Below are 27081 nucleotides of genomic sequence, written 5' to 3'. Positions count from 1 at the left end.
CTAGACGTCAAGAAATAGGCGTGCGTGCACCTGGGGCGGCCGCTCTGCGGCTTTTAAAGAGGCGGGATAGCTATCGCCGAATCAGGCGATGGTAACAATCCCGTTCCTACCGTTTGAATCGGCGGGGCCCGTTACCGCCACCTGATCCGGCGGAAACCGGATACCGCCGGATGGAATGGTGGAAATAGCCTCGTCCCACGCGCTGCTGCAACCCGTGTGCCGCTCGCCGGATCAGAGGGCAGTAAGCGGATTTGGCTGCTGATGTGGCGGACGCGGGAAGCTACCGCAGTTTCACCCGGCGGTATCTTTTCTTACCGCCGATTGAGACGGCGATAGACGTTTACCGTCGTTTGATCCAACAGCAGAGGCCTATTTCTGCAAATTTTTGGATCACCTATTTATTTCTGCAAATTCATAAAATAAAAAAATAAAAAAATTCAAATGTAAACATTGCTCACTTTGAAATGTATGCAAAGTTTGTTGATAAAATTATTTAAATCTGTCCAAAATTTGTCCCAAATACCATCCGAATTACACTCCACTCAGAAAACTAGGGGGAAATCCATATGGGCAAATTTGTCTTTTTATTGTTGTTTTCACACCGTTAATTGTTGTTGACAGAATAGGGGAAAACTATATCTTCATTTCAAAAGATCAGGGGCAAAATCACAATTTTGAAAAAACGGGGACAAAATCACCGTTAGCATTTAAAGTAGGGGCACAAATTTGCTCCGCGGAAAACACTTTACAGCTGTGCATGCAATTTGTTGTTTAAATTCTTCCGTTCCAAATTCCTAACAAAGCGGAGAACAAGCTTATCCATAAATCTTCACGGGAGCATTGCTGAGCCAAAACAATACAGTAATCAGCTCACCAATTCCCAAAAGGTTCCAGCCTCGCGTTGCTATCGCCCATCAGTGATTCAGTGCATCTCTCACGTCACTATGCGAGCTCTCCTGTCCCGCATCCACCCGCCCGCGGCCATCTCCACCACATCCTTCCTCTCCACCTCCCTCGCGGCCTCCAGAACCCTACCCCCGAGCCCCACCCTCGTCCCGCTCCGCCTCGTCCGCCGCTTCGCCGCCATGGCCGCCAGCGCCGCGGAGGAGTTTGTGAAGGGCCGCCTCTTCCCGAACGGCGTCGCGGTCATCACGCTCGACCGCCCCAAGGCCCTCAACGCCATGAACTTCGTGAAGGAATCGCTTCTGCCCCCCCCCCCCCCCCCCCCCCCCTCCTTTGATCTGATCGGGTGCGGGAATGGGAATAGCTAGTTTAGATTGGGCGGATATTTCGGCAAATTGGGTTCGCGGGTTCTGCTTTGTGCCATCTATGCCAGTTTGGTGAGTTGCGGAGCAGTTGGTGAGAACCCTTGGTGTGCGGTTGGTGAATAAATGTTTGAATCTCGTATTGAGCTGGTGTAGTGCACGAGGTTTTACCTCAGTTTGTACACCCGAAGGACTAATGGTTAGTGACCAGACAGCAGTTTATTATTATTATTTTTTTTCTATAAATAGTAGAGAACTAAGTGAAATTTTAGGCGCGTGGCTCATTTGTCAAATTTTTCATCCAGTTGTGTTCCTTGGTTTGGTTGTATTTATGTCATGGAGAATATGGTCTGGTAAGACAGGGATCGTGTGATCACAGTAATGCTAACATATGTTGATCTGAAAATTTTGAAAATTAATACTTGATGTCAAACTTGAGACTGTCAAGTTCTCCCTGTTTTGATTGTTGAATTTTGTTAACTTCTGCAAAACACTTGTATCTCAAATAGCCATAAATTGTGTGTTCAAGGTGCATTGTGCAGCTTGTGCCAGGCAATTATTGAATTATACATATCCGCTCAAAAACAATTATTGAATTATACATAGGTGTAATATTCTTAATCATAGAAAACAGATTGCTTATTCATATAAAAATAAAAGAAAACATGATTTTAAATTTTTAACTAACATCCCTAGTTTCTTAGTTCACCATGTTCTTTTGGTTTCTTTGTTTCATTAAGTAAACTTAACCCTGGTGAGCAAGTTTGTGCAACTAAAGCATTAACCCCCTTGACATGTATAAGATACAAAGTGATGTCTTGTATTACTATGAAAGTCTGAAATGGTATCTAAGTGTTTATCTGGAACGTAAAATGTGTTGGTTCTACTGATCATAATACTGACATAAAAATCTTTGCTTGGTTAACTCCTTTCTGGACATGCTCCACGGTACAGAGTTATAGGGTGGGGTGGTTCCATTGTCAAATTTGTCATCCTGTTGTGTTCTCAAGTTTATGCTATGGAGAATTTGGTCTGATAAGAAAGGGGTTGTGTGATCACCGTTAGTGCTAATAAAGTAACTTGAAATTTTGAAAATTGACATTCAACATCAAAATTTCTCTTCTTAATATATTGATACGCAGCTCTCTTGCGTGTTTGAGAAAAAAACATTCAACATCAAAATTGAGGCTGTCATGAACAGTAAGCCTGTTGAGTTTTGCTATGTTCTGCAAAATTATTGCATTTTGAGCAGCCTTAAAATGTGTGTTCAAGGTGCATTGTGCTATATAGTTATATGTAGTTCTAATAAGGCTTAATCGCCAAAAAAACATAATGCATAAAAAAATGGTTTTATGTTTGTATATTGAAGTGGCATCTAATTGTCTATCCGGAACTGAAATTGTTGGTTTGACTGGTCAGAATGCTGACATGAAAAATCTCTGTTATTAACTCCTTTCGCGACATGCTCTAGAGTACAAAGCTAACAAAATGGACAATCAGCTATTTGATATTCAATGAAATAGGACCTGAAAACTCTGTGGTCATCAAAACATTGTCTCGAGGCTGCAACCGCTCTGATTTAGAATTCCTGTTCTGGACAGGTTAACGGGTTATACTTTGTAGATATGAAGGTATAGGTTGAACAGATGATTTAGCATCCGCTGAGAGTTACACTCAAAGCTACAACCATATTACTTGTTGATAATACAAATTCTGATGGTGTGTCTTGTTAGGCTGTTACTCCTGTAGATGTCATTTTACATCCTTCTCTTGTCATTTTACATCCTTCTCTTAGAACATTTGTTTATTAGCCTTCTGGGCTCCAGTAACACATTTGTATCTCACATGATTACAGAAATGGATGTTAGATACAAGGCACTTCTTGATGAATGGGAAACAAATCCAAGCATCAAGTGTATTCTTGTGGAAAGCAGCTCTCCCCGTGCCTTCTCAGCTGGTGATTAGTTTTAATTTTCTTTTTATTTTTATGAGTATGTTAGGCAATGGATGTTGAACACGGTGATCTGCCTTTTCATTTCCGGAGCATTGGAGATGTTTTCAAATATGATTCATGCCAATGCAGGGATGGATATTAAGGGTGTTGCCGCGGAAATACAAAAGGACAAAAGCACACCACTTGTGCAAAAGGTCTTTACTGTTGTCTTGCATAGTTCTAGTCTATTTTATTTCCATGGCTGATTTATCTCTTCTTTCAGTTCAATAGTTTATGCCCACTGTTTTCTGTTTTTTATCATAGCTTTGCTCTTACTTGCACACATAGTGACTAGTTCTTAGTGTAAACTGCAGGTGGGGATGTGAAGAGACTTGCTAATGAGTGCACAATTCCAGAGATATTAGAGGTCTAACTGTAACATGATAATGCCTTCCCGGACACAGCTTGCCTTTGCTAAATTTAAAATGCATTGGTGATTGGGCCATTTTTGCTACCATCTCAAAATTTATAAGGCCCTTTCTCTATCTGAGAAGTTGACTTTTACAAAATAAAAAAATTGATATGCCTGCAGTTTTGTGGATGTCCAAATTTTGAACTGAGTTTCAATCTATAATTGAATTTCAACAATTAATTGTGCCATATACAAACATGTGAATTCAAGCTCCTATCAAGATGAATTAGTTAGGAGAAAAAATATTAGAGTTTGAAACAAAATTACAATTCCAACAGCTACCTAGACCTTAAACTCTGGCATTGATGGCTGAAATTAGTTTACAGTCACTAAGTAGTACTCTGATCACTTTTCAGGTCTTCACAGCAGAATACTCTTTGATTTGCAAGATACATGAGTATGCAAAACCTTATATATGCTTGATGGATGGAGTGACGATGGGATTTGGAATTGGTCTATCAGGACATGGTCGCTACCGCATTATTACTGAGGCAATTTTTTATAACTCGAATTTGTTTGTTCTAATGAATTTCATTTTCAGTATGTAAATTCTGATGACTCCTTTCTTGGTGATAATTATTACAGAAGACGCTCCTAGCCATGCCTGAAAATGGTATTGGCCTGTTCCCAGATGTTGGCTTTGCTTACATTGGTGCAAAAGCCCCAGGAGCGGGCGCAGTTGGTATGTTCCTTTATTTTTCCCTGTTGCATCAATTCATAAAGTAATGGCTACTGCTCTACTTATTTCCTCATCAGCGTATTCTTCTCCATATGATAGCACAAAACACATTTAGCCTTCAATATCCCCCCTTTCTTCCTTATGCATTCCATGTAAATTTTGTTTGAGTCTGGGTCCGGCACACACATGCATTCCATGCATATGTTCTTATCTTCTCACCACTTTGGCTTGTTTGCTCTCAGCAGTCTTTGTTATTGCTCTAAAATTGGCTTACAATACTTGGCTATTCTTTGTCATCCTAATATGTAAAACCGTTAATTATAGTGTTTTTTCGGTTTAATCGTCCTACCAATCATATGAGTAACGGCATTGTTATGGCCTTCCCTACTATAAAAAAATATGGGAAAAGCCAGCTGTTCCCAAACGGGTACACCTGTTTCACTGTTTGTATCTGATACTGAACCAGTGGCGGACGCAGGAATTTAAGATTGGGTGTACATAGATGTTAGCGAACTGAACAATCATACAAAGGGTGCCTAGTACAGTACAAAATAGTCCATTAATTTGTCATATTTTACAAAACAATATCAATTGCAACATGAACTAGAACAAGTAAATTAATAAGCAATTTTCTTTTCGCACAAACTATTGGATCAATTGCAACGAACACTAACTAGACATAATTAATTAATAGCCAATTTGCATTTTGCACGAACCATTGGTGCCGCAGGGTCACAGCCACTGAACAAACTATGGCCGTAGCTGCTACGTGCGGCATCAACATGGCCTGCTCATCCTCGATGATGTGTCGATGCCTGCTGTAATCTCTGCCTCCTCATTTGTGCCCGCGGGGTGGCAGTGATACCCCCGGCACTTCTGCAGAACCTGCGTTCGGCATTGTCGTGACCTGTTCTGCGTCTTCCATGGCCGACTGTGCAGCTGCAGCAAGCATGGCACTGCAGCCGGCGCCAACAGGACCTCCGTCAGATCAGCAGCCGGCAAGCCAGCACGAACCTTGATTCCTCCGCTCTTGCGCTCCTCTGTCAGGTGCCGGCGGGCAGCGCAAGCGGATGAGAAAGTTGAGAGACGAAAGAAACAGGCGTTGGAGTCGAGGTCACATGAACTGATGCCGATTAGTTGAAAGACGGAAGGGGGGATTGGGGCCGGTTGAGGCAGCAGGCTGAGCAAGCAGGCTGGCTTCCAGAGTCCCAGATACTTGCAAATACAGTCTGACTCAGTTAGTTACGTAACTATATATGTATATACATACTAGCTGAAAGAGTTCTGTCCAAATTATTGGGTGTACATCTGTTCACCCATGTACCTCTACTGTGTCCGCCCCTGTACTGAACACTTCTATTTTCCTTCTCATCATAGATCACTTTTGCTTCTTTCAGGAGCTTACCTTGGAATTACGGGGAAAAGAATATCATCACCTGCTGATGCTCTGTTCATAGGCCTTGGTACTCACTATGTACCTTCTGGAAATTTGGGCTCACTGAAGGAATCCCTCTTGAGTGCTAACTTGTATGTTCGTTAACTTTACTTGGTAAAAATGTACTAAATAATGTCAAAACCATGCCCTTTTTTCGTTTCCTTGTCCATGTATCTTATAGCTCATGATGCAATAAGTGCTTGTTTGTGCATCATTATTTTTTGATGTTGATATCCAATGTTCTTCTTTTGTAGTACAAATGATCCGCATAGAGACGTTGAGTCAATCCTGACAGGATACAAGAAAGAACCAGAATCTGAGCCACAACTAGAAAAGCTTTTACCACAGATCATTTCTTCTTTTGGTCCTGATAAGTCAGTTGCTGAATCTGTGGAAGAGCTAAAGAAGTGTAGTCAAAGTGATGATGCTGCAGGTAACCTTTTATGAAGCATTCCCTTTTAGTGCACCAAGGCAGTAAATATTTAGCACACAAATGCCAGCTGCTTTTATGTGTGCTATGTAAGAATTTGATTCCATGCTGGCTACAGAAGGATATCTGTATTTATGTGCCTACTTGTTCCTTTGGTGGCTGCAGTGGCAGAATGGGCCAATGAAGCTTTAGCAGGAATAAAGAAAGGTGCTCCATTTTCCCTTTGTTTAACACAGAGGCATTTCTCTCAAGTTGCATCTGCGTACGGGAACAGTGAACACTATTTATCTAAGGTATGAATCTAGTATTCTGTATGACTGAACGTTTTCATTTGTTCATGAACTATTTATCTACGTATTGATATTTCCGATGTTTGACATGTTTCAGCTGGCTGGTGTTATGAAATTGGAATACCGCATTGCCTTGAGGTCATCGGTTAGAAATGATTTTGTTGAAGGTGTACGTGCTGTTTTAGTTGACAAGGATCAGGCAAGTTATCCATATGACTTCGCTTTTCGTAAATTGTTTTGTCCAGAAGGATATATTTTGACTACGGACCGCTGGGAAACTAGGCACGTATTGTCCACAAATTAAGCACTGCCTTCCATTGGTGGGCCTCATAAGTCGTATCTACTGATCTAGGGACTGAACTTAGATAATGTTCAACCAGCTAGAACACACTGCTGTCCACTACAGCTGGTGGCATCATAAATGCTACCTAATCCAGAAATTTACATATACAATAACTGTATTGCAACAGGGTCGACAGTAAGCCATCAAGGTCCCTTGCCTTGAAGGAGAAGATGATTCTGTTTTAGAGGGCTGTTAGTGGGTTAGGGTGGAAGTTCGTTAAAGTTGATTCTGTTTTAGAGGGCTGTTAGTGGGTTAGGGTGGAAGTTTGTTATAAGCTTAAACTTCCCAGATGAACCCTATTACCATAGCTAAGCATCGGTGGTGCTTCAATTTTTGAGAAGCCAGCATATTCACTTATCCCCATTATAAGCTAGACTTTTCAAACTGGTCATTGAGCTTAGTAGCGTCGTTATCCTCATCATGGACTAAGTTGAACTATAGAAACTAGTAGAGATAACCTGCCCCACAAATTCATTGCATTGCCTCGTGCATATATAGCTGTACACGAGTACCCAATAAAGATAGGGTATGGTCAATGCGTGAGTGTATCAGTGGGGTTGGTGTCTGCATTATCGGACTTGGTCTAAAACTAAGGTAGATGACACACTAAAATTTTTCAATTGTTGATCATGTAAATCACGGTATTTTGAGAAATGAAGGCTCAGGGCTGATCTTGAAAGTAGAAAGACTTCCCTCAACACATAGATAAAAGTCAATAAATTTTTTGTGGAACAGTTTGTACTATTAAGCAAGCTTTGCTTGAATTTTGGCATTTTAGCTGTTAATTAGGAGAACTAAAGCAATAGGTCCCTCTATTTACTCATGACTTGCAAGGTTGGTGTGATTGCTGGCAAAACGGATAATCACGTTAAACTGAATGCTAGCTGGATTGATGTTGGTTTGTTTTGTAACATGAGGTAGCTTCATTTCAAAATAGCAAGTAGAATAGATGGCAGACGCTAAATATATTATGCCTTTTTCAATAGTGATAATATATTCGTCTATACGAGGCGGTATTTCATAGAATACCCATGCTGGGGAATATTATGCAAACCTAACATGATGGGGAATATTAACTAGAAGATGATATGGAAAAGGAATCTAAATTTCTCACTGAATTTTCTTGTCACTTTGCAGAATCCTAAGTGGAATCCAGCCACTCTGGAAGAAGTAAACATGGGTGAGGTTGAATCAGTTTTTGAGCCATTAGGTGCTGAGGCTGAGTTGAGTGTGTAAACTTTCCATGGCAACATGTAGGACTATCGCTACATGAACTTCGGTTCTCTTATTCATGGTGCAATAAGAAACTATAAACAGAGATACCTGCCTATACTGAACCCATAAATACTGTTTCTTCAGAAAATAATTGAAGTGGTACCGTTTCATCAAAATGGTACATGAGAATCCAGGTCTGTAGCTTACCCTTCTGTTCCAATATGTTCCCCCAATCCCCCTGTTTGCCACTTCGATGGATATTCCAGCCATTGTACCAGAATGATGATGACCTGGCTATTCTAGAAGAGCTTGCCATTGGGCAGCTATCTACAAATCCATGTAATATGGCAAACTGGGGTACAGAAACCATTGGTTTGGCCAGCAGATTCCAAAGGCATGTCTAGAACAGGCGCTCAACTGACGTGCGCAGGTATTATATGAATATGGCAATATGGCATCAGAAACACTTCTGGAAGGCCTAGCAATGCGAGGCAGTCAGGCAGGTGCTGACCGAAGCATAGCCGTCTGTCCCGTGTTCCTGACGCAGGGCCGGCCGGGCTTTCGCTTTCAGATCTTAAATTAGTTGCTGCCGTTTTGCAAGACAACATGCCCTGCCCATCCTTTGGATATGATAATCAGATGGCCGCTGGCTTTATCTGTTTCGCTTGATGATGAATGCGAAACATGGAGCGAGTTGATGTTTTCCATGAACTGGCCTTGTCCCGCGTTTTGGCACTCGTATACGTTTGCTTAGCCGTCAAATGGTGATATAAGCAGATCTTTTTTTGCTGTAAGTGAGATGCGGCGTTTATTTCGTTGGAGACTTGAGGACCGGAGTACATTACGTGTAGAGTACATGTGTTGTAATGGACTAGTGGTAGGGGGCTAGGGGCATTTGATGAATTTTAATTTTAAAACAGTAAAGATAAATGGGTGTTTTAATGCAAGATATATTTATTTTGTCATTCAGTAGAAAAATTCTCCTGATTTTTGGAGCTTGCCTGACTTAAATGTTAAATAAGGAACGGAAGTTAGGAGTAATGTCATATAAGGAAAAAAAAAGTTTTTTTCAAAGTTAAGAAAAGAATTGAGCCATCTTCTGTGAAATAAGGAATTTTCTCTAAATTTTTTAAAAATTTAGGATGCATGCGAGAAGAGGGATAGGAGGATGAGACTTCCTATATGTGGGGAGCAGGGTAGGACAAATGAGAGACTCTTCGTTCGGACAACGAGGGATAGTGAGTGTAGGGCGAACAGAGGACTAGTTGGAGCTTCTTACACTAAAACTAATCTTCCAAGTTTATCCACACTGGATATAGCGTCAATAAATTAGAAAGCAGCCATCATCGCATCCGCGTCAAGGCCGGGGGCAGAATCCCGTCGCCCCGGTCCCCGCGGCCACCGCACGGCCGACCCTGCGATCCACTGGCCACTTCCGCCTGATCCATCAACTTGCCGCCGCATCCGGAGCCCGGAGCGGCTGCCCACTTGCTTGGCCGCCCGCGGCCCGCCCGCCAGCGCCAAATGCGCCACCCACGACAGCGACGGCGTAGATTTTCCGTCTCCGCGCGGCCCTGCGCCGCTGCTGTGATCAGGGGAAACGGGGGAGTGATTTCTGATTTGGACGGGAGGCGACGCGAGACTGGCGGGGCCCGGCGGCGCGAGATGATAGGATCGCGGGTTACCGCTTGCTTGCCCTCCACACACCACAATGATCGCTGCGGTATTATCCCATCCGCGGACCGGACCAGGCGGTCTTGTTTTTTTTCCCCGTTCGTCCCTATCCGCTCGTTTTTAGGTGGATACCCGCCGCTAAAATTTAACACGTGTCACATAGAATATTTGATGCTAATTAAAAATATTAAATATAAGCTAATTATAAAACTAATTGCACAGATGGAGTCTAATTCGCGAGACAAATCTATTAAGCCTAATTAGTCCATAATTTGATAATGTGGTGCTACAAGAACTATTTACTAATGATGGATTAATTAGGCTTAATAGATTCGTCTCGTGAATTAACACAAGGGTTCTGCAATTAGTTTTATAATTAACTTATGTTTAGTCCTCCTAATTAGCATCCGAACATCCAATGTGACACTGCTAAAGTTTAGCACGTAGTATCCAAACACCCCCTTAATCTCGCTAGGTTTCTGTGGTCGCCGGATACGTTGCGGTGTCGGTGTGGTACAATGGCAGATGGCTCTGACTTTTCATCATCTAGTCACGTTGTTCTGTCATGGCCGGTTCCTTAACAAGTTACCTTACAATTGTCACGCGTCGAGGAACGGAGAATCACGTCAGTGAAGAGTGGTCGGACTGCAGCGAAACGGCGATCCCTTAGCTTCAGGTGGGTTGGGTTGTTCCATCCTACTTTTTTTAAAATGTTAGGTTCAACCCATCCCATGTTGGGTTGAGAGGTATGGCTCCATTCCGGTTATTATTTTTAAAGATTGTGAGAGATAAGATAGATATCGTTTTCACAGCGTTAGTGACAATTCTCCTTGGATGCACATGTCTACTTTTTTTCATTTGCCTTATCTCCTTCCTCAGTCTGGGCTCTCCAGCCCTATGCCCCACTGCCCCCAGTGATGCACCGACTGCTAACCAAGGGTCGCGCATCCAGTCGCCCGCCTCCACGAGAGCTCGTAGCGCCGGTTGCTGTCTTCCTCCACCTGGCTACTTCAATCCCCTCCACCGAATATTGGATTTACTCCAGCTAGCATCAAAATTCGCTCGTCAAACTTCGATTACTTCCTTGTCGGAGAAATTTTTTGTCCGTAGTTAGTCCTAACTCAATCCCTCAGAGTCAAAGCTTCCTTGCTTCAAGACGAACTCATTTGAGCACCCCATCTTCGTGAATCGATGTCAAGGATGGCCATAATCGAAGTTTTTCCAATCCATGGCACAATAAGAGCTCGAGCTCACCCCGGCAGTCCTGTGCGCCCACCCTAAGAGCCGCTCCTCCCTCTTCCCGCTTCGGCCGCCGCTCCTCCCTCCCTCCCCCGCGGTGGTCTCCTCCTCTACGCCAGCCGCTGCCCCTCTACGTCAGTCGTCCCTTCTACGCCAGCCTCCTCGTCACGCTCCTCTACGCCACCCTCTCTCACTCGTCTGCACACACACGTGAAACGGCCTAGGAACGACGTCCATCTGGGTTGAGTGCGTCCGCTCATTTTGGGCGGATGCACTCGACCCCCATTGTTTGGTTTTGGGATGAAGTGGGTTGGGTCGGGTCCAACCTATTTTTGGATTGAGTTCAACCCATCTCATATTTGGTTGATGAGTATGGGTCCAACCCAATATTTTATTTGGTTGGAAAGGTTATTGGAATGGGATGGATGCCACCTTAACACCGTTAGCTATAGTAAATTGTGGAGCCTGCGTGTCAATAGTGGGACCCACTTATCATTCTCTTGTATTATTTTTTTCTTCTACGTTCTTCCTCATCCTCATCCTCTCCCGTCAGCCCCGCCTCTCCTCCCTCAAGCCAAACCTCATCCTCCCCCGACAGCCCCGCCTCTGCTCCCTCGAGCCCTACCTCATCCTCCCCCGCCAGCCCCACCTCTGCTTCTCGCCAGTGGCGCCGTCTGCCCCCATCGGGATCTCCACGCCGCCACCCCTACCGTCCCGGCGGCGGAGCTCCCCTGGGCGGAGCCCACGCTTACCTGGCCGGTGGCAAAGCTTTCCTGGGTGGAGCTCGAGCTCGCCTGGCCGCCCTTCCTCTTCCCTGGCGTCAACCTCCCCTACGCCAGCCTCCGTCCCGTCGGCCTCCCTGGCGTCGGCCTTCCCCGCACCGGCCTCCGCCGCGCGGCCTTCCCCGGCACTGGCCTCCCCCGCATCGGCCTCCGGTGCGTCAGCCTCCCCGTAGCGCCGCCCTTCTCCTCCACCAACGGAGTGAGACGGCATGCGTGGGAGCCAACTGGGTCGGACCATCCCAACCCGCACATGCAGGGTATATTCTCTATCAGGGATGAACACAACACACTATATTTTGAACCGAAACACCGTGCTAATTGGGTTCGACCCAACCCAACCCACTCTAACCCTCAAACCAAACACACTCGAATATTCCCTCCTGAGTCCGATCCAACCCATATACTTTTTTAATAAACACGAGGATCGAACCCGTTCTGACTCAATTTGACATCAGAACCAAACACACTCCAGGATCAGGCTGGTGCCGGCAGGGAGCACATGGCCTCTGACGTGCGGCGCGCCGTTCAGAGGATTCGTGGGGAAATGGCGGGCGTGACGGCCGGCCGGCCGATCCGAGAACTACGCAGGCTGCGACGCGTGTGCTTTGCGGGAGCTCTCAATGAGTCGTGAACTCATGATCCCCCCGAGTGGCAGAATAACGGTATCACTCGAAAACCGTGCATCGCCGGACATGTGGCGAGGGCCGATGTTGCGTAACGCCAGGTTCCAATGGAACCGCGACATCTGTCCTGTGAGTTCAATCCCTTGGCGTCGAGCGGAGCCTCGCACAGTCACACGTGCACGAGGCAGGATACTTATGTGGCTGCTACAGCGCTGGTACACAAACAACTCTGCTTTCGGGAGCTTCGACCTCCAAATTGGTCTCATCTTGAATCCCGGAGGCAACGGCCCGGTCCTTGCGAAACCGCTAGAAGATCCGGGCATCCGGGTCCGGGGTCCCCGTGATATCAGCTGCGGGCAGGGATTCAGGGATGGCGGCGCGCGGGGAGCGTCGCAGCGTGAGCCGCTGCTGATTCGGACGCGGAATCCACCCGCTCGGATGAGGACAAGGGATGGGAGTACGGGACCGGGAGCGCTGATCTGTGGTCTCGACGGGCCACGCGGGGCCTCCGCATTGGGTTCCCGGCGCCACGGCGCGCCCGCGGAGAAGTCTTCCGTGTCGGTCTCCCGCTGCGCCCGTGGTCCCTGGCCTTTCGCCGCGCCTCTTCTTCCGATCCAGTGGTCAACTAGCTGAGTGTACTGTACTTTACAGCAGTTCCTTGTTCAGTCCTAAATTTTGCTTCTCATTTCGTTAACTGTTTACTGAATGTCGTGGGAAGGCGAAGCCTGCGATCCTCAGTTCTCATCGCTGACGTGGCACGCTTACCTCTAGCGAAGCCTATCGACATGCCATTTGTGCCTATCGACAACGCATCCTGACAAACGAAGTGACATGTGGTTTATCACAAACGGATTAAAATCCAGGAGAAGCCATCCCCACACGTAAATCATTGAACAAAAAAGCTCTGGAAGCAACTGGACCCACACAGTCCTCAAAATATCGCGCGCTTGCTATTGCTCTGTCTGCCCCAGCCTCCATCTCCATATAAATACCCCAATCTGCTCCCGCCACTCGCCTCACACAAAAAACCATCAAACACACACAGAGCTCAGAGAACAGCCTCTCGTTTCTTGCACGAATCCAGCTTCGATCCATCGATCGGAACATCGCTTACGGCCAGACGCAGCTGATCAAGGCATTATCTGCAATGGGTGAGCTGATCCCCGGGTTGCCGGAGGAGGTGGCGAGGGAGTGCCTCGTCCGGGTGGGCTTCGACCAGCTGCCGGTGGTCCGCCGCATCTCGCGCCAGTGGAAGTCGGAGGTGGAGTCGCCGGACTACCACCGCCTGCGCCGGGCGGAGGGGCTGGCGCGGCCGGTGCTCGCGCTTGCCCAGGCGCAGCCAGCGGCGCCGGCCGACGACGCGGCTCCGGCGGCGCACAAGCACTCGTCGACCGCGGCCTCGGGGGGGCCCGCGAACTCGTACCGGATGGTGCTGCTGGACCCGGTGGAGGGGCGGTGGGCGCCGCTGCCGGCGCTGCCCGGGCCGACGGAGAGCCTGCCCCTGTTCTGCCAGGTGGCCGCCTTGGACGGCGGGCAGGGGAGGAAGCGGCTGGTGGTCGTCGGCGGCTGGGATCCGGAGACGTGGGCGCCGATGGACGCGGTGTTCGTGTACGACTTCCTCACCGGTGCGTGGCGGCGCGGCGCGCCCCATGCCCGGGCCGCGGCGGTCCTTCTTCGCCTGCGCGGCCGTCGGCGGCGCCGTGTACGTGGCCGGCGGCCACGACGAGGAGAAGAACGCGCTGCGGTCCGCGCTGGCGTACGACCCGGACGCCGACGCGTGGGCGTGGCTCCCGGACATGGCGGCGGAGCGCGACGAGCCGCGCGGCCTCTGCGTCGCCGGCAGGTTCCTCGTCGTCGGCGGGTACCCGACGCAGGCGCAGGGCCGCTTCGTTGGCTCCGCGGAGGCCTTCGACCCGGCGACGTCGGCCTGGGTGCCCGTCCAGGACGGCCTGATCGAGGACGGCGCGTGCCCGAGGACCTGCTGCGCGGCGCCGGGGGCGTCGGAGCGGATGTACATGCTTCGCGACGGCCACCTCGTGGCGCGCGACGGCCCTGCCGCGTCGTGGCGCCCGGTGGCGCAGGTGCCGGAGGACGCGCTCACCGCGGCGACCGTCTCCGCCATCCCCGACGGGCGCGTCGTGGTGATCGGCGCCGGATGCCACGGCGGGGACCAGACCGTGTACGTGCTCCGCGAGGAGGCCGGGAAGGGCGCGTCCTGGGCGCGCGCGCCGGCGCCGCCCGAATTCTCCGGCCACGTGCAGGCCGCCTGCTCCCTTCAAATCTGATCAAGTGTACGTAGAAGAATGCAGAACAGATCTGCCTGTACGCATATACATAGCTAGCTACGCGCCTCTGCAACTATACGTCTCACGGTTGTATATAGCATTAGACCACGTGGATGTTTGAATACTAATTAGATAGACTAAATATGAATGAATTATAAAACTAATTGCAGAATTCCTAGGCTAATTCGCGAGACAAATCTATTAAGTCTAATTAATCCATCATTAGCAAATGGTTACGGTAGCACCACATTATCAAATCATGGACTAATTAGGCTTAATAGATTCGTCTCGCGATTTAGCCTCCATCATACAATTAGTTTATATTTAATATTCTTAATTAGCATCAAATATCCTGATACAACAGGGCTATCCAAACAGGTCTAAGAATACACTGCACATGTTTGAAAAAGAGTGAAGGATGGCAGGTTCGGAATATTTTGTTTCATCAAAATTTGTTCCGTCGAAGTCTCTTCGCAGCATGTTCAGTTCAGTCAAGTTCTAGCTAGTGTTCTGAAGTTCTAGAACCTTTCGTTGGAATTGGAACTGTTAGCCGGACAAGAAAGTCTCTGTTTTGGGGACCTGTCCGTTTGGAATCTTCTGCAACCGTGGAGATTACGTGACAATGAAGTCCGTCGTCTCTATCCCTAGCCATGTCGTCGTCTCGCTGCATTTACATCGTCGTTTCCCAGCGTCCATATCTTCCACTGACGTCACGCACGTTCCGAGAGAAGTTCGGCAGCACCGTTTCAGGGAGAAACCAGAGCTGCGTCTCCGCTCTGCAACTCTGGCCTCTAGCTCGTTCAGAATCAGTGCCTTTGCACGAAGAAGGAATAGTCTGAACCAGCTCGATCGACGATCGGTTACCACTTACTGCCGCTGATCCGGAGTTTGTGACGCTAGCACGGTCGGGCGTCAGCGTCGGTCGCCAACGCTAAACAGGAGCCAAGTGGACTAATGGAGACTCAGTCAGATTCAGGCACCAAAGTGTCCCCCTCCCTCGCGTGTTCATTGCAGACAGTCCCATCGCGGATTCACGGCAGAAAGCCGAGCGCCGGAAGTGGCAAGGGAAACGGAGCGCCGCGAGCAGACGACGACGCCCGCGCGCTGGGAGTCGGAGCAGAACCGGCGTGTCGGCGGGGAGGAGGTTTTGAGCCCGGAAAGCAACCGGCTGCCGCACGTCGAGCGGCGGAGAACGAACGGGCGCGAGGCAGACGTCCCCGGCGGCACGGCCTGCCCATGCGGTCACGGCGCCACCGACGGGGACCCGCGCTTACTCGTGTGCCATGCCGCGGTTTCGACGATATTTTCCTGGAGCGCGCGGCTCCTATGCACGTATCACGTATGGACGGCAGCGGGCGGCCTCTTGGCTTCTCTCTCACCGTGTGGGCATGAATGCATCATTGATTTGCAAGAGCCGCTAATTGATGAGTAGAGTGAGTTATCGAGTGAGTCGGCTTTGAACTTGAACTTTCAGGTTTGTTGGGGGTTCGATAGGGTTGAGTGGTTGACGTCGCTTTTGGGTCCTCCTCCGCCGCCGGAATGGATTGGGCTGGCGTTGCTCGTCGGATAAGGTGGTGCTGGCGCGGATCGGTTTGATGGTGTCCGCACTTCGAGTCGTCTCCATCGGTCAATGGGGATTTAAAGATGCGTCTAGTCTGGATCCCGGGGATGGATCGGAGTATTGTCTTATTGATGAGTGAGAGGGATTCTTGCCGGCCGCCAGGGCAATGCCATCAAGGAAGTTGCTATCATTTGGTATTATTCGGCTGAGAATACTTACGCCGGCCCGACGCAAAGATGATCGTGGTAAACTCGATCGGTTACTGCGTGTATTGCCCGGAAGGCGGAATGTAGGAGTAGTGCACAGAGATCAGAGATGCCATGTTTATTCCTCCGAAGCTCCTACATATGAGATGCCTGAGAATTGCGAAATTTCAGGCTATGGCTCAAGAACACCGGCACTGACAAGTGGCCGTGCTCTGTGCTGAGTTGTAACCTTCGAGCGGTGATTTTTATTGCGGCTCCAATGCAATGTATTCAGGCGGGGAATTCTTTTGGCGTTCGATGCCCCTTTCAAAAAAAGGAAAATGACGAGTGGGTGCCACGCGCAGGTGTGCGACCCTGCGAGCACCAAAACGCGACCAAACGAACGAACGAACGATGACGGGTGCCAAAATCGACGACCCAGTTAAAGCAGCCCGCATCAGAGATCCAACCAACATTCATTGGCCCATTTGTTGCTCTCTGTTCTTTGCTAGACCATATCCACCATCACACTAGCTCCCATACAAACAAAACACCAACGCAGCAGAGAGTGGGCCTTCTTTACACAAGGTTCACAGGCCGGACCATCACAGCCCACCGCCCACCCATACAGCAAGATGCACCGCTGCAGCTTCAGGCCCGCGCCCCGCACCAGCCGCGTATTTGTTTTAAAGATATTTTGATTTTTTAAAACGATTTTTAAAAAAGAACAGCTCTCGGCGACTGGGTCCACGCCAACCTTGATCGCGCTGATGTTTAACATCACCACGCCAGGTTTTATTGTGCTATATACATGGTGTGACATGGTCACATGGACTGTGCATCGCCAAGTCTTAAAGACATCTCCTGCGGTCCCTCCAAAAGCTAATCATGGTTTGATGTGGAGGAGATGAATTGATTCATCATCACTGGAGGTAGTGAGAAAGAATCGACTCATATTCTTGCATGGATTCATAGTGAACAGACGAAGCTGAAAAAACAGAACGCATCATGCATCTTGTAGGAAGACCGGAAGAGCACGTCCGAGGAAAACGGCCGGCCGGCAAAGCGCATTAGCGTTACTCACACCATGTGAAAAATTCATCGAGAAGAGGAGAACGAGCGACGAAATCGGGATCGTTTAGGCTTCCAGTGTCACGCGCCACTCATCCTACCTCTTCGATCGCAGCCTCGCAGCTCTTAGTTGCGGATCACGTTGAAGGAGCACTCGCTGACGGCAGCTTTACGCGTTGCAAATACTCTATATCAGATGACGACGCACGCATGGCCATATCGGCCAGCAAGTCGACTCCAACGACCTTTTTTTTTTGGGTATCCACCAAATTTTACTTGTTCTCGTTTCTACCTGCTGACTTCATGAGAAGGACGTAGACCAAACCAAGATGTGTCTTTCCAAGACGTCAAGCACTATGCAAAACCGTAGATAATATTAGTCCCAGAGCCGAGACAAAAAGACCATCTCGTGCAATCTAAACTACTGCCGAGTCTTTTAGCAACCAAACCTCTTGCGCTTTCACTAAGTAGAGAAGAAACCTTCCACTCAACATTTTTAGTTCGGGTTGTTTTTCGATCCAGGACTAAAGGGCCTTTAGTCCCGAGTCAAATTCCCATCATCGAGGGCCACCTCCAACGGGCCCTTTAATCCCAGTTAGTGATATCAACCAGGATTAAAGAACCCCCTTTAGTCCCGATTGTAATGGAGGAAATCTGGTGGGACGTTTAATCCCAGTCGGTGCCTCCAACCGAGACTAAAAGACCCCTTTTCCACGCGGCTCCCCCCTCTTTCCACCTTATCTTCTCCTCCTCTCCCTTTCTTATCTTGCGCACACAGGCAACGCTCTTCTTCCTCATCCTCCTCTCCCTTTCTTCCTCGTCCTCCTCTCCCTTTCTTCCAGGCTGGCAGCTCCGGCGCGGGCGGGCGAGCCGGAGCGGGCAGGCGGCCAGCACGGGGCCAGCACGAGCAGGCCGGCACGGGCAACTGCCCGAGCAGCGGGGCGAGGGTGGGGCACGCGGCGGCCGGGACCGCCTCCCGCGGTCGGCTTGCTAGGGGTGGCGGGGCACCGGCAGCCATGGCCAAGGCCATGGAACGACGCGCGACCTGTGGCAGGAGCGCGGTGGTGGGGCACGAGCAGCTAGGGCCGCGCGGCCCACTTTTTTTTTATTTTTTAAGAACTTTTTAGTCTCGGTGAAATACCCGGAACTAAAGATGGAACTTTTAGTCCCGAATGATTAGTCCCGGTTAGATTTTTGAGACCTGTCCCTCCAACCGGGACTAAAACCCAATTTTTCACCAGCGTTTTTATGCGCAACAGCCAACAGGAAATAAAATACCTCGAGCAACAACATGGACCACGTGCTTATTAATCAGTTGACTCTCCACTGCTACTGCTACCTAAGCACCTATCCACATCTATCGATTCCTGTCGGCCCATGTCTCGGAGTAAACAAAAACTGCTCGTGTAGATCCAGGAGAGATGAAACACGATCACACTTCGCTGGTCAAAAGAAAGAAACACGACCTTACTTTGCGCACTAGATACTGGGTCAACCTGTCGGTGTAAATACAATACTAGGACCTCCTATATATCACAAAATATAAGTCTATCTAAAGTCAAACATTTTAGCCTTGACACTTGACGGCTTAATCATCAATATAAAAGAACAAATTATATATACCGACAAACTAAAATTCAACCTTTATCAAGAAATCTACTTTCACAACTAGCAGGAAGGCAATCATATTTTTCAACTTAAGACAATCATATACACTTCTTCTTATCTTAATGCTCCTCACATATGATAGAAAATGATTATGATATATTGTTTCTTTAAAAGTATTACCTTAACATAGCATATCCATTGTCACCTGTAAAACATTTTTTAACTCACAAATTAAAGAAAACTTCTAGAATGTTATTGAAATGAAATATGCAGTATTCCTGCAAGGTAATATAAACATCATACAAAGCTCGGTGCTTTTAAAGATGTCTCTAGATAAAAGATGTTATATACAAAAGGCATTAACATTGATACGTAAAAATGATAACGTCTATTTTAAATATGATCATATGAAAACACTAGTTATTTTTATGTTTTGAATAGAAGAACTACATCATGATTAATTACTATTTATCAGATATCTATGAGCCAACTGACCAAGTAATTTTCTCATCACTGAAGTCTGGAGGTGGCACGACGTTTACTGAGATATACCCTGACCCATGTGGAGAGTGGAATCATGAAGCCCCTAAATTCGCACGACTTGCAAAGCATAAGAAGCTTGTACTTTATGATGCATAGACAACATGCCCTTAAAGTTCGTTCGTTGTTTTCTAGTTCAACAGATTCTTCACTTGCTTGGAAAAATCATATAATAGAATGGCAAATATTTAGGAACAAAAAACATGAGTATTATTGTGTACACTTATTTGTGGAGTTCTCCACACACCACTAACTTCCACTGATATAACCTTCCTTCTAAAGCCACTAGAGAGTGAACATATAGGGTCTGATTGGTTTCTTGCAATAGTGTAGCCTGGCTCACACGGGGGTGTTTGGGAGGAGAGGGCTAAACTTTAGCCCTGTCACATTGGATGTTCGGATACTCATTAGGAGGACTAAACATAAGCTAATTACAAAACTAATTGCAGAATCCCTAGGCTAAATCGCGAGACAAATCTATTAAGCCTAATTAATCCATCATTAGTGAATGGTTACTGTAGCACCACATTGTCAAATCATGAACTAATTAGGTTTAATAGATTCGTCTCGCGATTTAGCCTAGAGGTTGTGTAATTAGTATTGTAATTAATCTAAGTTTAATACTTCTAATTAGTATCCAAACATTCGATGTGACGAGGGCTAAAATTTAGCCCCCTCCTTCCAAACATATTCCCTTGGGTCAGGCTAAGGCCATGCAAGTACCTTCTGATTGGTTGCCTGGAGGTATGCAGAATGGCCACGCGGCACACTTGACTGGTTGTCCAGATGAAGCACGCGTCCAGCAGATTTTAGTCTGCGCGCATGCACCGCTTGCACCCCGCCAGCCAACCTCTGCAGAAGCGTTGAAATTTTTCGTATCCAAAGCCAGGTCCAGCAGCTTGTCTAGGCAATCATCAAGACGAAGTTGCATCCCGTCAGCTGATCAGACCGGATTCAGCCATCCATTCACCCCCATAACAATCCCGAACCCGAAAAACCGAACTCGAACGATATCGTAGTACAACATCGGTGATGGAATATAATAGTGTTTTTATGAAGGAGCACATGGGAGCGATTAGTGACGGTAGCGCTAGGGTTCCAAGGACATGAGGAAGAATGATGTGACAAGGAATGCTCAAAGAGTTTGTCCATTCTTTTACATATTCACAATTTAGAATTGGTAGAAAAAAATGTATATTCCCTTTAATCTCCAAACGATCAGAAGAGGGGAATTCCACAAGAATACAAGTCACACCTCAAAAACATATGTCTGATCACAAACTCAATCATATAATACCTAAAAAGCATAGATATAATTTTCAATACGAAGTAGCAGATGATATTGCTATATAAAGTTCTAGAGGCGATGCTCGATAGGAGATAATACCAATGATGAAACAACTGTGATTACAAAGTGAGCATCGTCTAAGCCGACCCACATGTCCAAATAGGATTTAACTCAACAAGTCAGGTCGGACTTCTAGATCTGACCCACTCAAACTACATGCTAACCAACTAAAAGAATAGAATTGCCACATGATATTCTTAATCATGCATTTATCTTGTAGTACATATTTGTTTCCTTCTCATCTCTTCATCAAAGCACAACATATATATTATTTCTTCTACGTATCTTTTATAATATGATTGGTTTGTGGGCATCACATAAGTTGCACATCGTTTCTTGTTTAATTTATTACGCTTATATAGTAAAAATCGAACGATCAATATATATAATTCATAAAAAAATTATTTTATAGAAAGAGTAATGCACAATCATATGAAACCTACAACTTGGACTTATTTCTTAAAAACAAACACACGAACACATATATACATTTATATATACGCGCGCCCACTCAACCCTATTGGATCGATACATAAGTACTTTTTCTTTATTCTCAATAGGATCTGAGTACCATCGTGGTGAGAAACTGATCATTTGATTGCAGCCACAATTTTGGTCATTCGAAACATAGATATCAACATGTTTAGTATTCATCTTGATAATACACTACGGGAACCAGAAGCTTTGCCGAGTGCCACAGGCACTCGGCGAAACCCCAAAAACACTCGGCAAAGGTTTTGCCGAGTGTAACACTCGGTAAATTTTCTGTCGGCAAAGCCTAGTTTGCCGAGTGTCAAAACGCGAGCACTCGACAAACATTTTGCCAACGGTCAAAAAACACTCGGCGAAAAGATGTACTCGGCGAAATACGCGATGATGGCGTCGGGGGTAACGGCAGGTTTGCCGAGTGCCAGACGGGAGGCACTCGGCAAACACCAGGGCTTTGTATTTTTGAGAATTAAAAAATCATTTGGCACCACGTTCGTAGTCGTGTTTCCTTAACAAAATGTTCGAAATTTCTTTTTATTTTCTGGGTGAGACCTCAATTTGGACTCAATAACATGAATATGATTTTTCCACTCATATTATTCCATTATTCCAATCACCTGCGGTTCAAATTTGACTTAAATCAACAATTTACTCTAAATGAAATTAATTAATTAAATATAGCAAACAGGTCAATAAGAAGTCCACCTTGTACCATGCAGTGCCAAATCTTATACATGTGGAGTATAAAAAGTTTGGAGGGCGGAGGAGGATTTTTTTTTTGCCGAGTGTGCCAAAAAACACTCGGCAACCCCCAAGGTTTGCCGAGTGCCCGGGGGATGACACTCGGCAAACTCCATGTTTGCCGAGTGCCCCATCGAGACACTCGGTGTTTGCCGAGTGCCCCCCGTCGACACTCGGCAAACCTTAACGTCCGTCACGGCGGCGGCACAGCGCGGCACGTGGAAGTCACGTGCTCAAGGATTTGCCGAGTGCCCCAGGTTTGCTGAGTGCCCCGTGGGTGTTTGCCGAGTGTTTTTTTGGTGGCACTCGGCAAATCGTGTTTTCGCCGAGTATATTATTTTTGCCGAGTGTTTCTAGGATTGCACTCGGCAACCGGTCCTTCGCCAAGTGCCCGCAATAATACACTCGGCGAAGAAATTACACTCGGCGACTTTGAGGTTTCCCGTAGTGATACTTTATCACGCATATGGGTTACATATGAGTACACGCCCAAACTGAATCGTGTGATGTGGTATATGGATATTGTTAGACTTCACATCCACTTAGATATGGAGTGTGTTTCTCTCGACGTGGACACTAGTGAGTGACGCTTCCTCGTCAGCCACCGCTCAACAACTCCATGAAATTTTGTCTGCACACACTGCACTTTGTACATCAAGTGCCATGTACGTAGTAATCTTCTAGACAGGAATACAATACCATTTCGTATAGCTCTCCCAACGTAGCTCTCATAGATCACACGTAGGTATACGGCGGCCTAGTTCCTCACGTACGCATGCACCACGTCAGACGAGATCCTCCCGCATCCTGCGGGCGAAGTCGTCGGCGTGCTCCTTGGTGACGCAGCTGGCCAGCAGCCGCGTTCCGGCGAGCGGCGCGGGCGCCCTCATGACGATGACCGACGCGATGAGGTCGCAGTTCACCAGCGGGCCGGCGGACATGGGCGCGCCGTACCCGTAGTCCACGTCGTTGAACCCGAGCTTGCTCCAGTCCGACACGTACACGGACTCGTAGTTGAAGGTCATCTGGAACGGGTCGCGCCCGCCGGTGCGGTCCTCCGCCCAGCTCAGGCACTCCTCGGCCATCCGCCGCTTCGCGTCCCGCACCATGCCGACGAGCTCGATCACCGACGATCCCGCCACCTTCTCCGCCGGCGCCGACACCTTCACGGGGAAGATGGCGTTGCCGTAGTAGCCCGGCTCCAGCTTCAGCACGTGGCGGACGCTGGCGAAGAAGCAGAGCCTGACGTCGGCGCCGGCGTCGATGGCCCGCGTCCGGCACTGCCAGAGCTTGGCGATGACGATGTCGAAGGCCGAGCAGATCTTGCCGCCCGTGGACGCCGCGTACTGCGACTTGAGCTTTCCGATGTAGGCGGCGGGGAAGTCGAAGGCGATGTATTCGAGGGCCAGCACCGGCAGCTCCGGGAGCGGGCCGGGCTTGATGTCCGGGTCGGGGAAGCGGTCCCGGGCCCAGACGGGCTTCACGCGGGGCTCCGGCAGCCCGCGGGCGAGGTCGCCGACAGCGTTCAGGAACTGCGCCGCGCCCGTGCCGTCCGCCACCGCGTGGTTGGTGCGCAGGCCGACCACGAAGCCACCGCAGGTGAAGGTCGTGACCTGATTGAAGGTAGATCACGACATAAAAATTTCATTCACGTTGTATATGTATATGACCATCACCAATCTAGGTAGGATAAGTAGTTACCAATAATATTCTAATAGTACTAGCAATTCAGAGTTCAGATTGATGGAGATTGAAAAAAGAGAGAAGTATTTCACTTGCACCAGTGAATCCAACCGTTGACTTCTAACGAACACAGACAGGTTTAGCTCTGTTCAAAGCTATGCTAATACGCACATGCCTAAAATATGGCCGTGGAAAAGATAACAAACAAATAAAGACCCCGATCTATGCCAATTATGTTTGGTCGGGGTGCCAAATCGATCACTTGAAGAAGGAAAGCTTGTACGTGCGGTGCAAAACGGACAAGCAAGTAGATCCAACCGCACCTGTAACATGGCGAGGGTGTTGTGCGGCTCGACGGGCCAGAGCTCCGGCGTGGGGCACGGCACGAGCTGGTCCTTGGCGAGCAGAAGCGGGCGCTCCAGGAAGTTGACGTCGGCGAGGGCGCAGTTGGCGGCGGCCTCCACGAAGTAGACGCCCTCGCCGGAGCACAGCACGGCGGGGCGCCCCGGGACGTCCTCCACGATCCGCCCCGCGAACGGGTAGTAGTGCACCAGCGCGTCCGCCAGCGCGCCGCGCACCACCGCCGCCGGGGATTTCTTATTCGTCCTGTTGTTGTTGGTCGCCGCCTGCAGCAGGGCGGCGTCGGCCACGGCGTAACGATCAGCCTCTCCCTCCGACGCCGGCGCCGGCGCCGGCAGCAGCGTGTCCGCGACGTTGCGGTAGATGTGCGCGGACTCGACGAGGCCGCGGTGCGTCGGGTACCGGTCGACCCAGGCCATGGGCAGCGTCTCCGACGGCGTGGCGGCGGACGGCCGCACGGGTCCCTCGGACAGCTTGGTCACCGTGAACATGCCCATGGCGGCTCTCTGGTTTTCTCTGCTAGGCGCAGGGTTGGCCTCGGCCCTTGGCGCGTTCTTGTAGGGCGCGGGAGAAATCAGAAATGGAGAGGGAGATGGCTCGGTGAGTTGTGGGGTTGCATAGCGAAACGGCGCGGGGCTTTTATAGGAGCCCAGCGGTAGTTGGGTGCCAACTTCCTGCTAACACTTTTTGTGCTTCAGATCATTTTGTTGACTAAAAAGGCAAGGAGATGTTGCGCCTACCACTCAAGGAGGTTTTAGCTGCACGCCTGCACTGTAATGTGTAGTACACAGTTCACGGCCTCCATTAATCTCACTCGTCGTGTAGCGTCGTCCTGCCACCACAATTGCACCGAACGGAATTTAGTCAGGCATCGATGTATAGATCCCATTAGGGGAAGGGCAATGTGAATGTGTGGTATGGCAATAAGGGTGGGACCAAAGGTGGGTCCGGCTGGAGTAAGAAAAAGAAATCACCTTCCATGTGAATCGGCTTGTATTTTATTGTCTTGTTGTCACACCTAGATTCATTTTTACCGGACGGTACTTGTGGTGTGTTCCTACAATGGTAAAAGTCAATGACTATAGCTGCATTGAATGCTTAATGCTATCTTTTTTGTCACATTGTGGCTGCCCTTGTAGCATAGCAGGAGAGTAATAAATGTGGTTGACTTTTCAAATTACAGCAAAGGAGAGTTACGCTAGGTTTCACTTTGAATTCACGAGTAGGCCAAATAAAGCCTACAAGTGATGCTCCCGTCGTATTAAAACTTTGGTGGGCTAGTTAGTGCATCTCTAAGCACGATATCAAAGTGGGTTTTAATCTTTATTTACACCCGGTTAGAGCATCTCCAACAGTCTCCCTTCCTCCAATTCAACTACCATATTAGGAGAGTTGGTAAGAAAATAGTATTCCAACAGTCTCCCTTTACCTTTCTCTTTTCCTAATAATTATTGGGACAACCCAATAATTCACTCCAACTCTCTCTAAATAAAGGAGGAGTTGTGACTCTCCCAATACGGTAGTTGGATTGAGATGAGATTACTGAGAGACTGCAAAAGCAACTCTTCCAATAACACTGAAAGTGATATTAAGATATCCATATAACTAGTTATTGGGAAATATTTATGGAAAAAAAGACACTCTCCAAAAGCTGAGGGCGACACCCTTGGGAGAGGGTAACCGAGCTTCGTACACCCTTGGGAGATGCTTCCTAACTAGATCCACTTCATATTTGGTGCCGTATTTTTATTACTAGAAGCGAAAAGAAACAAAATAAAAAGAGAGGAACTAAAACGACTTCGTGCAATAACGCACAATACAACTGATGCCGGGCACAGCTAGCCGAGACTGAGAGAAAAAAAAAGGAGGAGAAAAACCAAACCAACTTGGAAAAAAAAATAGTCTCAAAACTAGCGGGAGAACATTAAGCCTGGTTTCTATTTTTCCTGGCTTTCCTGAAGCATGTTATACATGCTTTCCTTAATTAATGTTAGTAGTTAGCCTTTGGGTATATTGGTTGTTACATTTGACTCCATCTTGAACTTTTTTGGTGACTCTTGATGCATCAACTCAACATTTCGAATACCCTTTTGGCTTAAACAATTTGCCACCTAACTTGATTTCAAAATTGAGCACGAGACCTTACACGGGTTATTTGCCTTGCATGCTTTCAAGTGGCATTATCCTATACACTTCAAAGAAGCCATACGTAACCATCGTGCAGAAAAAGGAAAAAAAAGTGAAGTCCCTAGCAAAGTACGGGCGAAGTTGAAACACTGTGAGCAGCTAGAGCGTTGTTTATATATATGGGAATCAGCAGCGGTGGTTGTGTGCCAACTTAGCTACACTTTCTTTTTCATTTCACCACACAAATAACTGAAGAAAAGGTAGGGAAGATTGTGCTTATAACTGCAGATTTTTGCCTCTCTAGCTGCGCCATGGTGCATAGGTCAACAGCTTCCTTTAGTTTTCTTGTTGTGTCACTGTTTCATCCTTCCGTACGTCACGATCGCACCAACTGGATTAGATTTACGAAGCTGACGATTCGGTCTGTTTTGTAACTTCTTTTTTTTTTAAAAAAAAAGGGTGGCACTTTCACATTCACGGCCTACCATGATTTCACAATTGAACACGTACACTGGCCATCCATGGACTATTTTGGCCATGGACTATTTACTGTAGTTATTACACTGGCCTGGGCAGGGGCGGATCCAAAACAGGGCTGCACCCCGGGCTAAGTTGCTGAATCACAACCAAAATAGTCTAATCTTGCCTCATAAACCTCCTTTTGTTAGGCTAAATATCACATATGTTAAAGGGACTACATGGG

General features: G+C 47.8%; 3 protein-coding genes across 4 annotated transcripts; 2 read left to right on the top strand and 1 right to left on the bottom strand.

Moving 5' to 3' along the window:
* The first annotated feature begins 881 nt into the window (after nucleotides 1-881).
* Nucleotides 882-8268, top strand: LOC101777853 (3-hydroxyisobutyryl-CoA hydrolase-like protein 3, mitochondrial). 2 transcript variants are annotated; one of them, XM_012845605.2, is made up of 10 exons: nucleotides 882-1190; nucleotides 3120-3222; nucleotides 3573-3625; nucleotides 4027-4161; nucleotides 4256-4352; nucleotides 5747-5876; nucleotides 6039-6217; nucleotides 6380-6507; nucleotides 6602-6703; nucleotides 7985-8268. In XM_012845605.2, the coding sequence occupies exons 1-10, from the start codon at nucleotides 945-947 to the stop codon at nucleotides 8081-8083; spliced, it is 1272 nt and encodes a 423-aa protein (XP_012701059.1). In that variant the 5' UTR covers nucleotides 882-944; the 3' UTR covers nucleotides 8084-8268. The 2 variants fall into 2 exon arrangements, with proteins under 2 accessions (XP_012701059.1, XP_012701058.1); XM_012845604.3 differs by lacking the exon at nucleotides 3573-3625 and adding an exon at nucleotides 3349-3413 and having other exon boundaries at nucleotides 885-1191; nucleotides 3121-3222.
* A 5108-nt stretch (nucleotides 8269-13376) lies between these two features.
* On the top strand, nucleotides 13377-15108 carry LOC101777441 (F-box/kelch-repeat protein At1g80440-like). Its single transcript, XM_012845115.2, is given in 2 exon segments — nucleotides 13377-14025; nucleotides 14027-15108. Coding segments are annotated over 2 exon segments (1137 nt in total). The 5' UTR covers nucleotides 13377-13527; the 3' UTR covers nucleotides 14666-15108.
* A 7571-nt stretch (nucleotides 15109-22679) lies between these two features.
* Nucleotides 22680-24849, bottom strand: LOC101777029 (acyl transferase 10). Its single transcript, XM_004965923.2, has 2 exons — nucleotides 24215-24849; nucleotides 22680-23821 (listed from the first exon to the last, which is right to left on the bottom strand). The coding sequence occupies exons 1-2, from the start codon at nucleotides 24746-24748 to the stop codon at nucleotides 22994-22996; spliced, it is 1362 nt and encodes a 453-aa protein (XP_004965980.1). The 5' UTR covers nucleotides 24749-24849; the 3' UTR covers nucleotides 22680-22993.
* Nucleotides 24850-27081: the final 2232 nt, after the last annotated feature.

Source organism: Setaria italica, chromosome IV (genome assembly GCF_000263155.2).
Source record: "Setaria italica strain Yugu1 chromosome IV, Setaria_italica_v2.0, whole genome shotgun sequence".
NCBI lineage: Eukaryota > Viridiplantae > Streptophyta > Magnoliopsida > Poales > Poaceae > Setaria > Setaria italica.
This window is presented reverse-complemented; position numbering and strand designations above follow the sequence as displayed.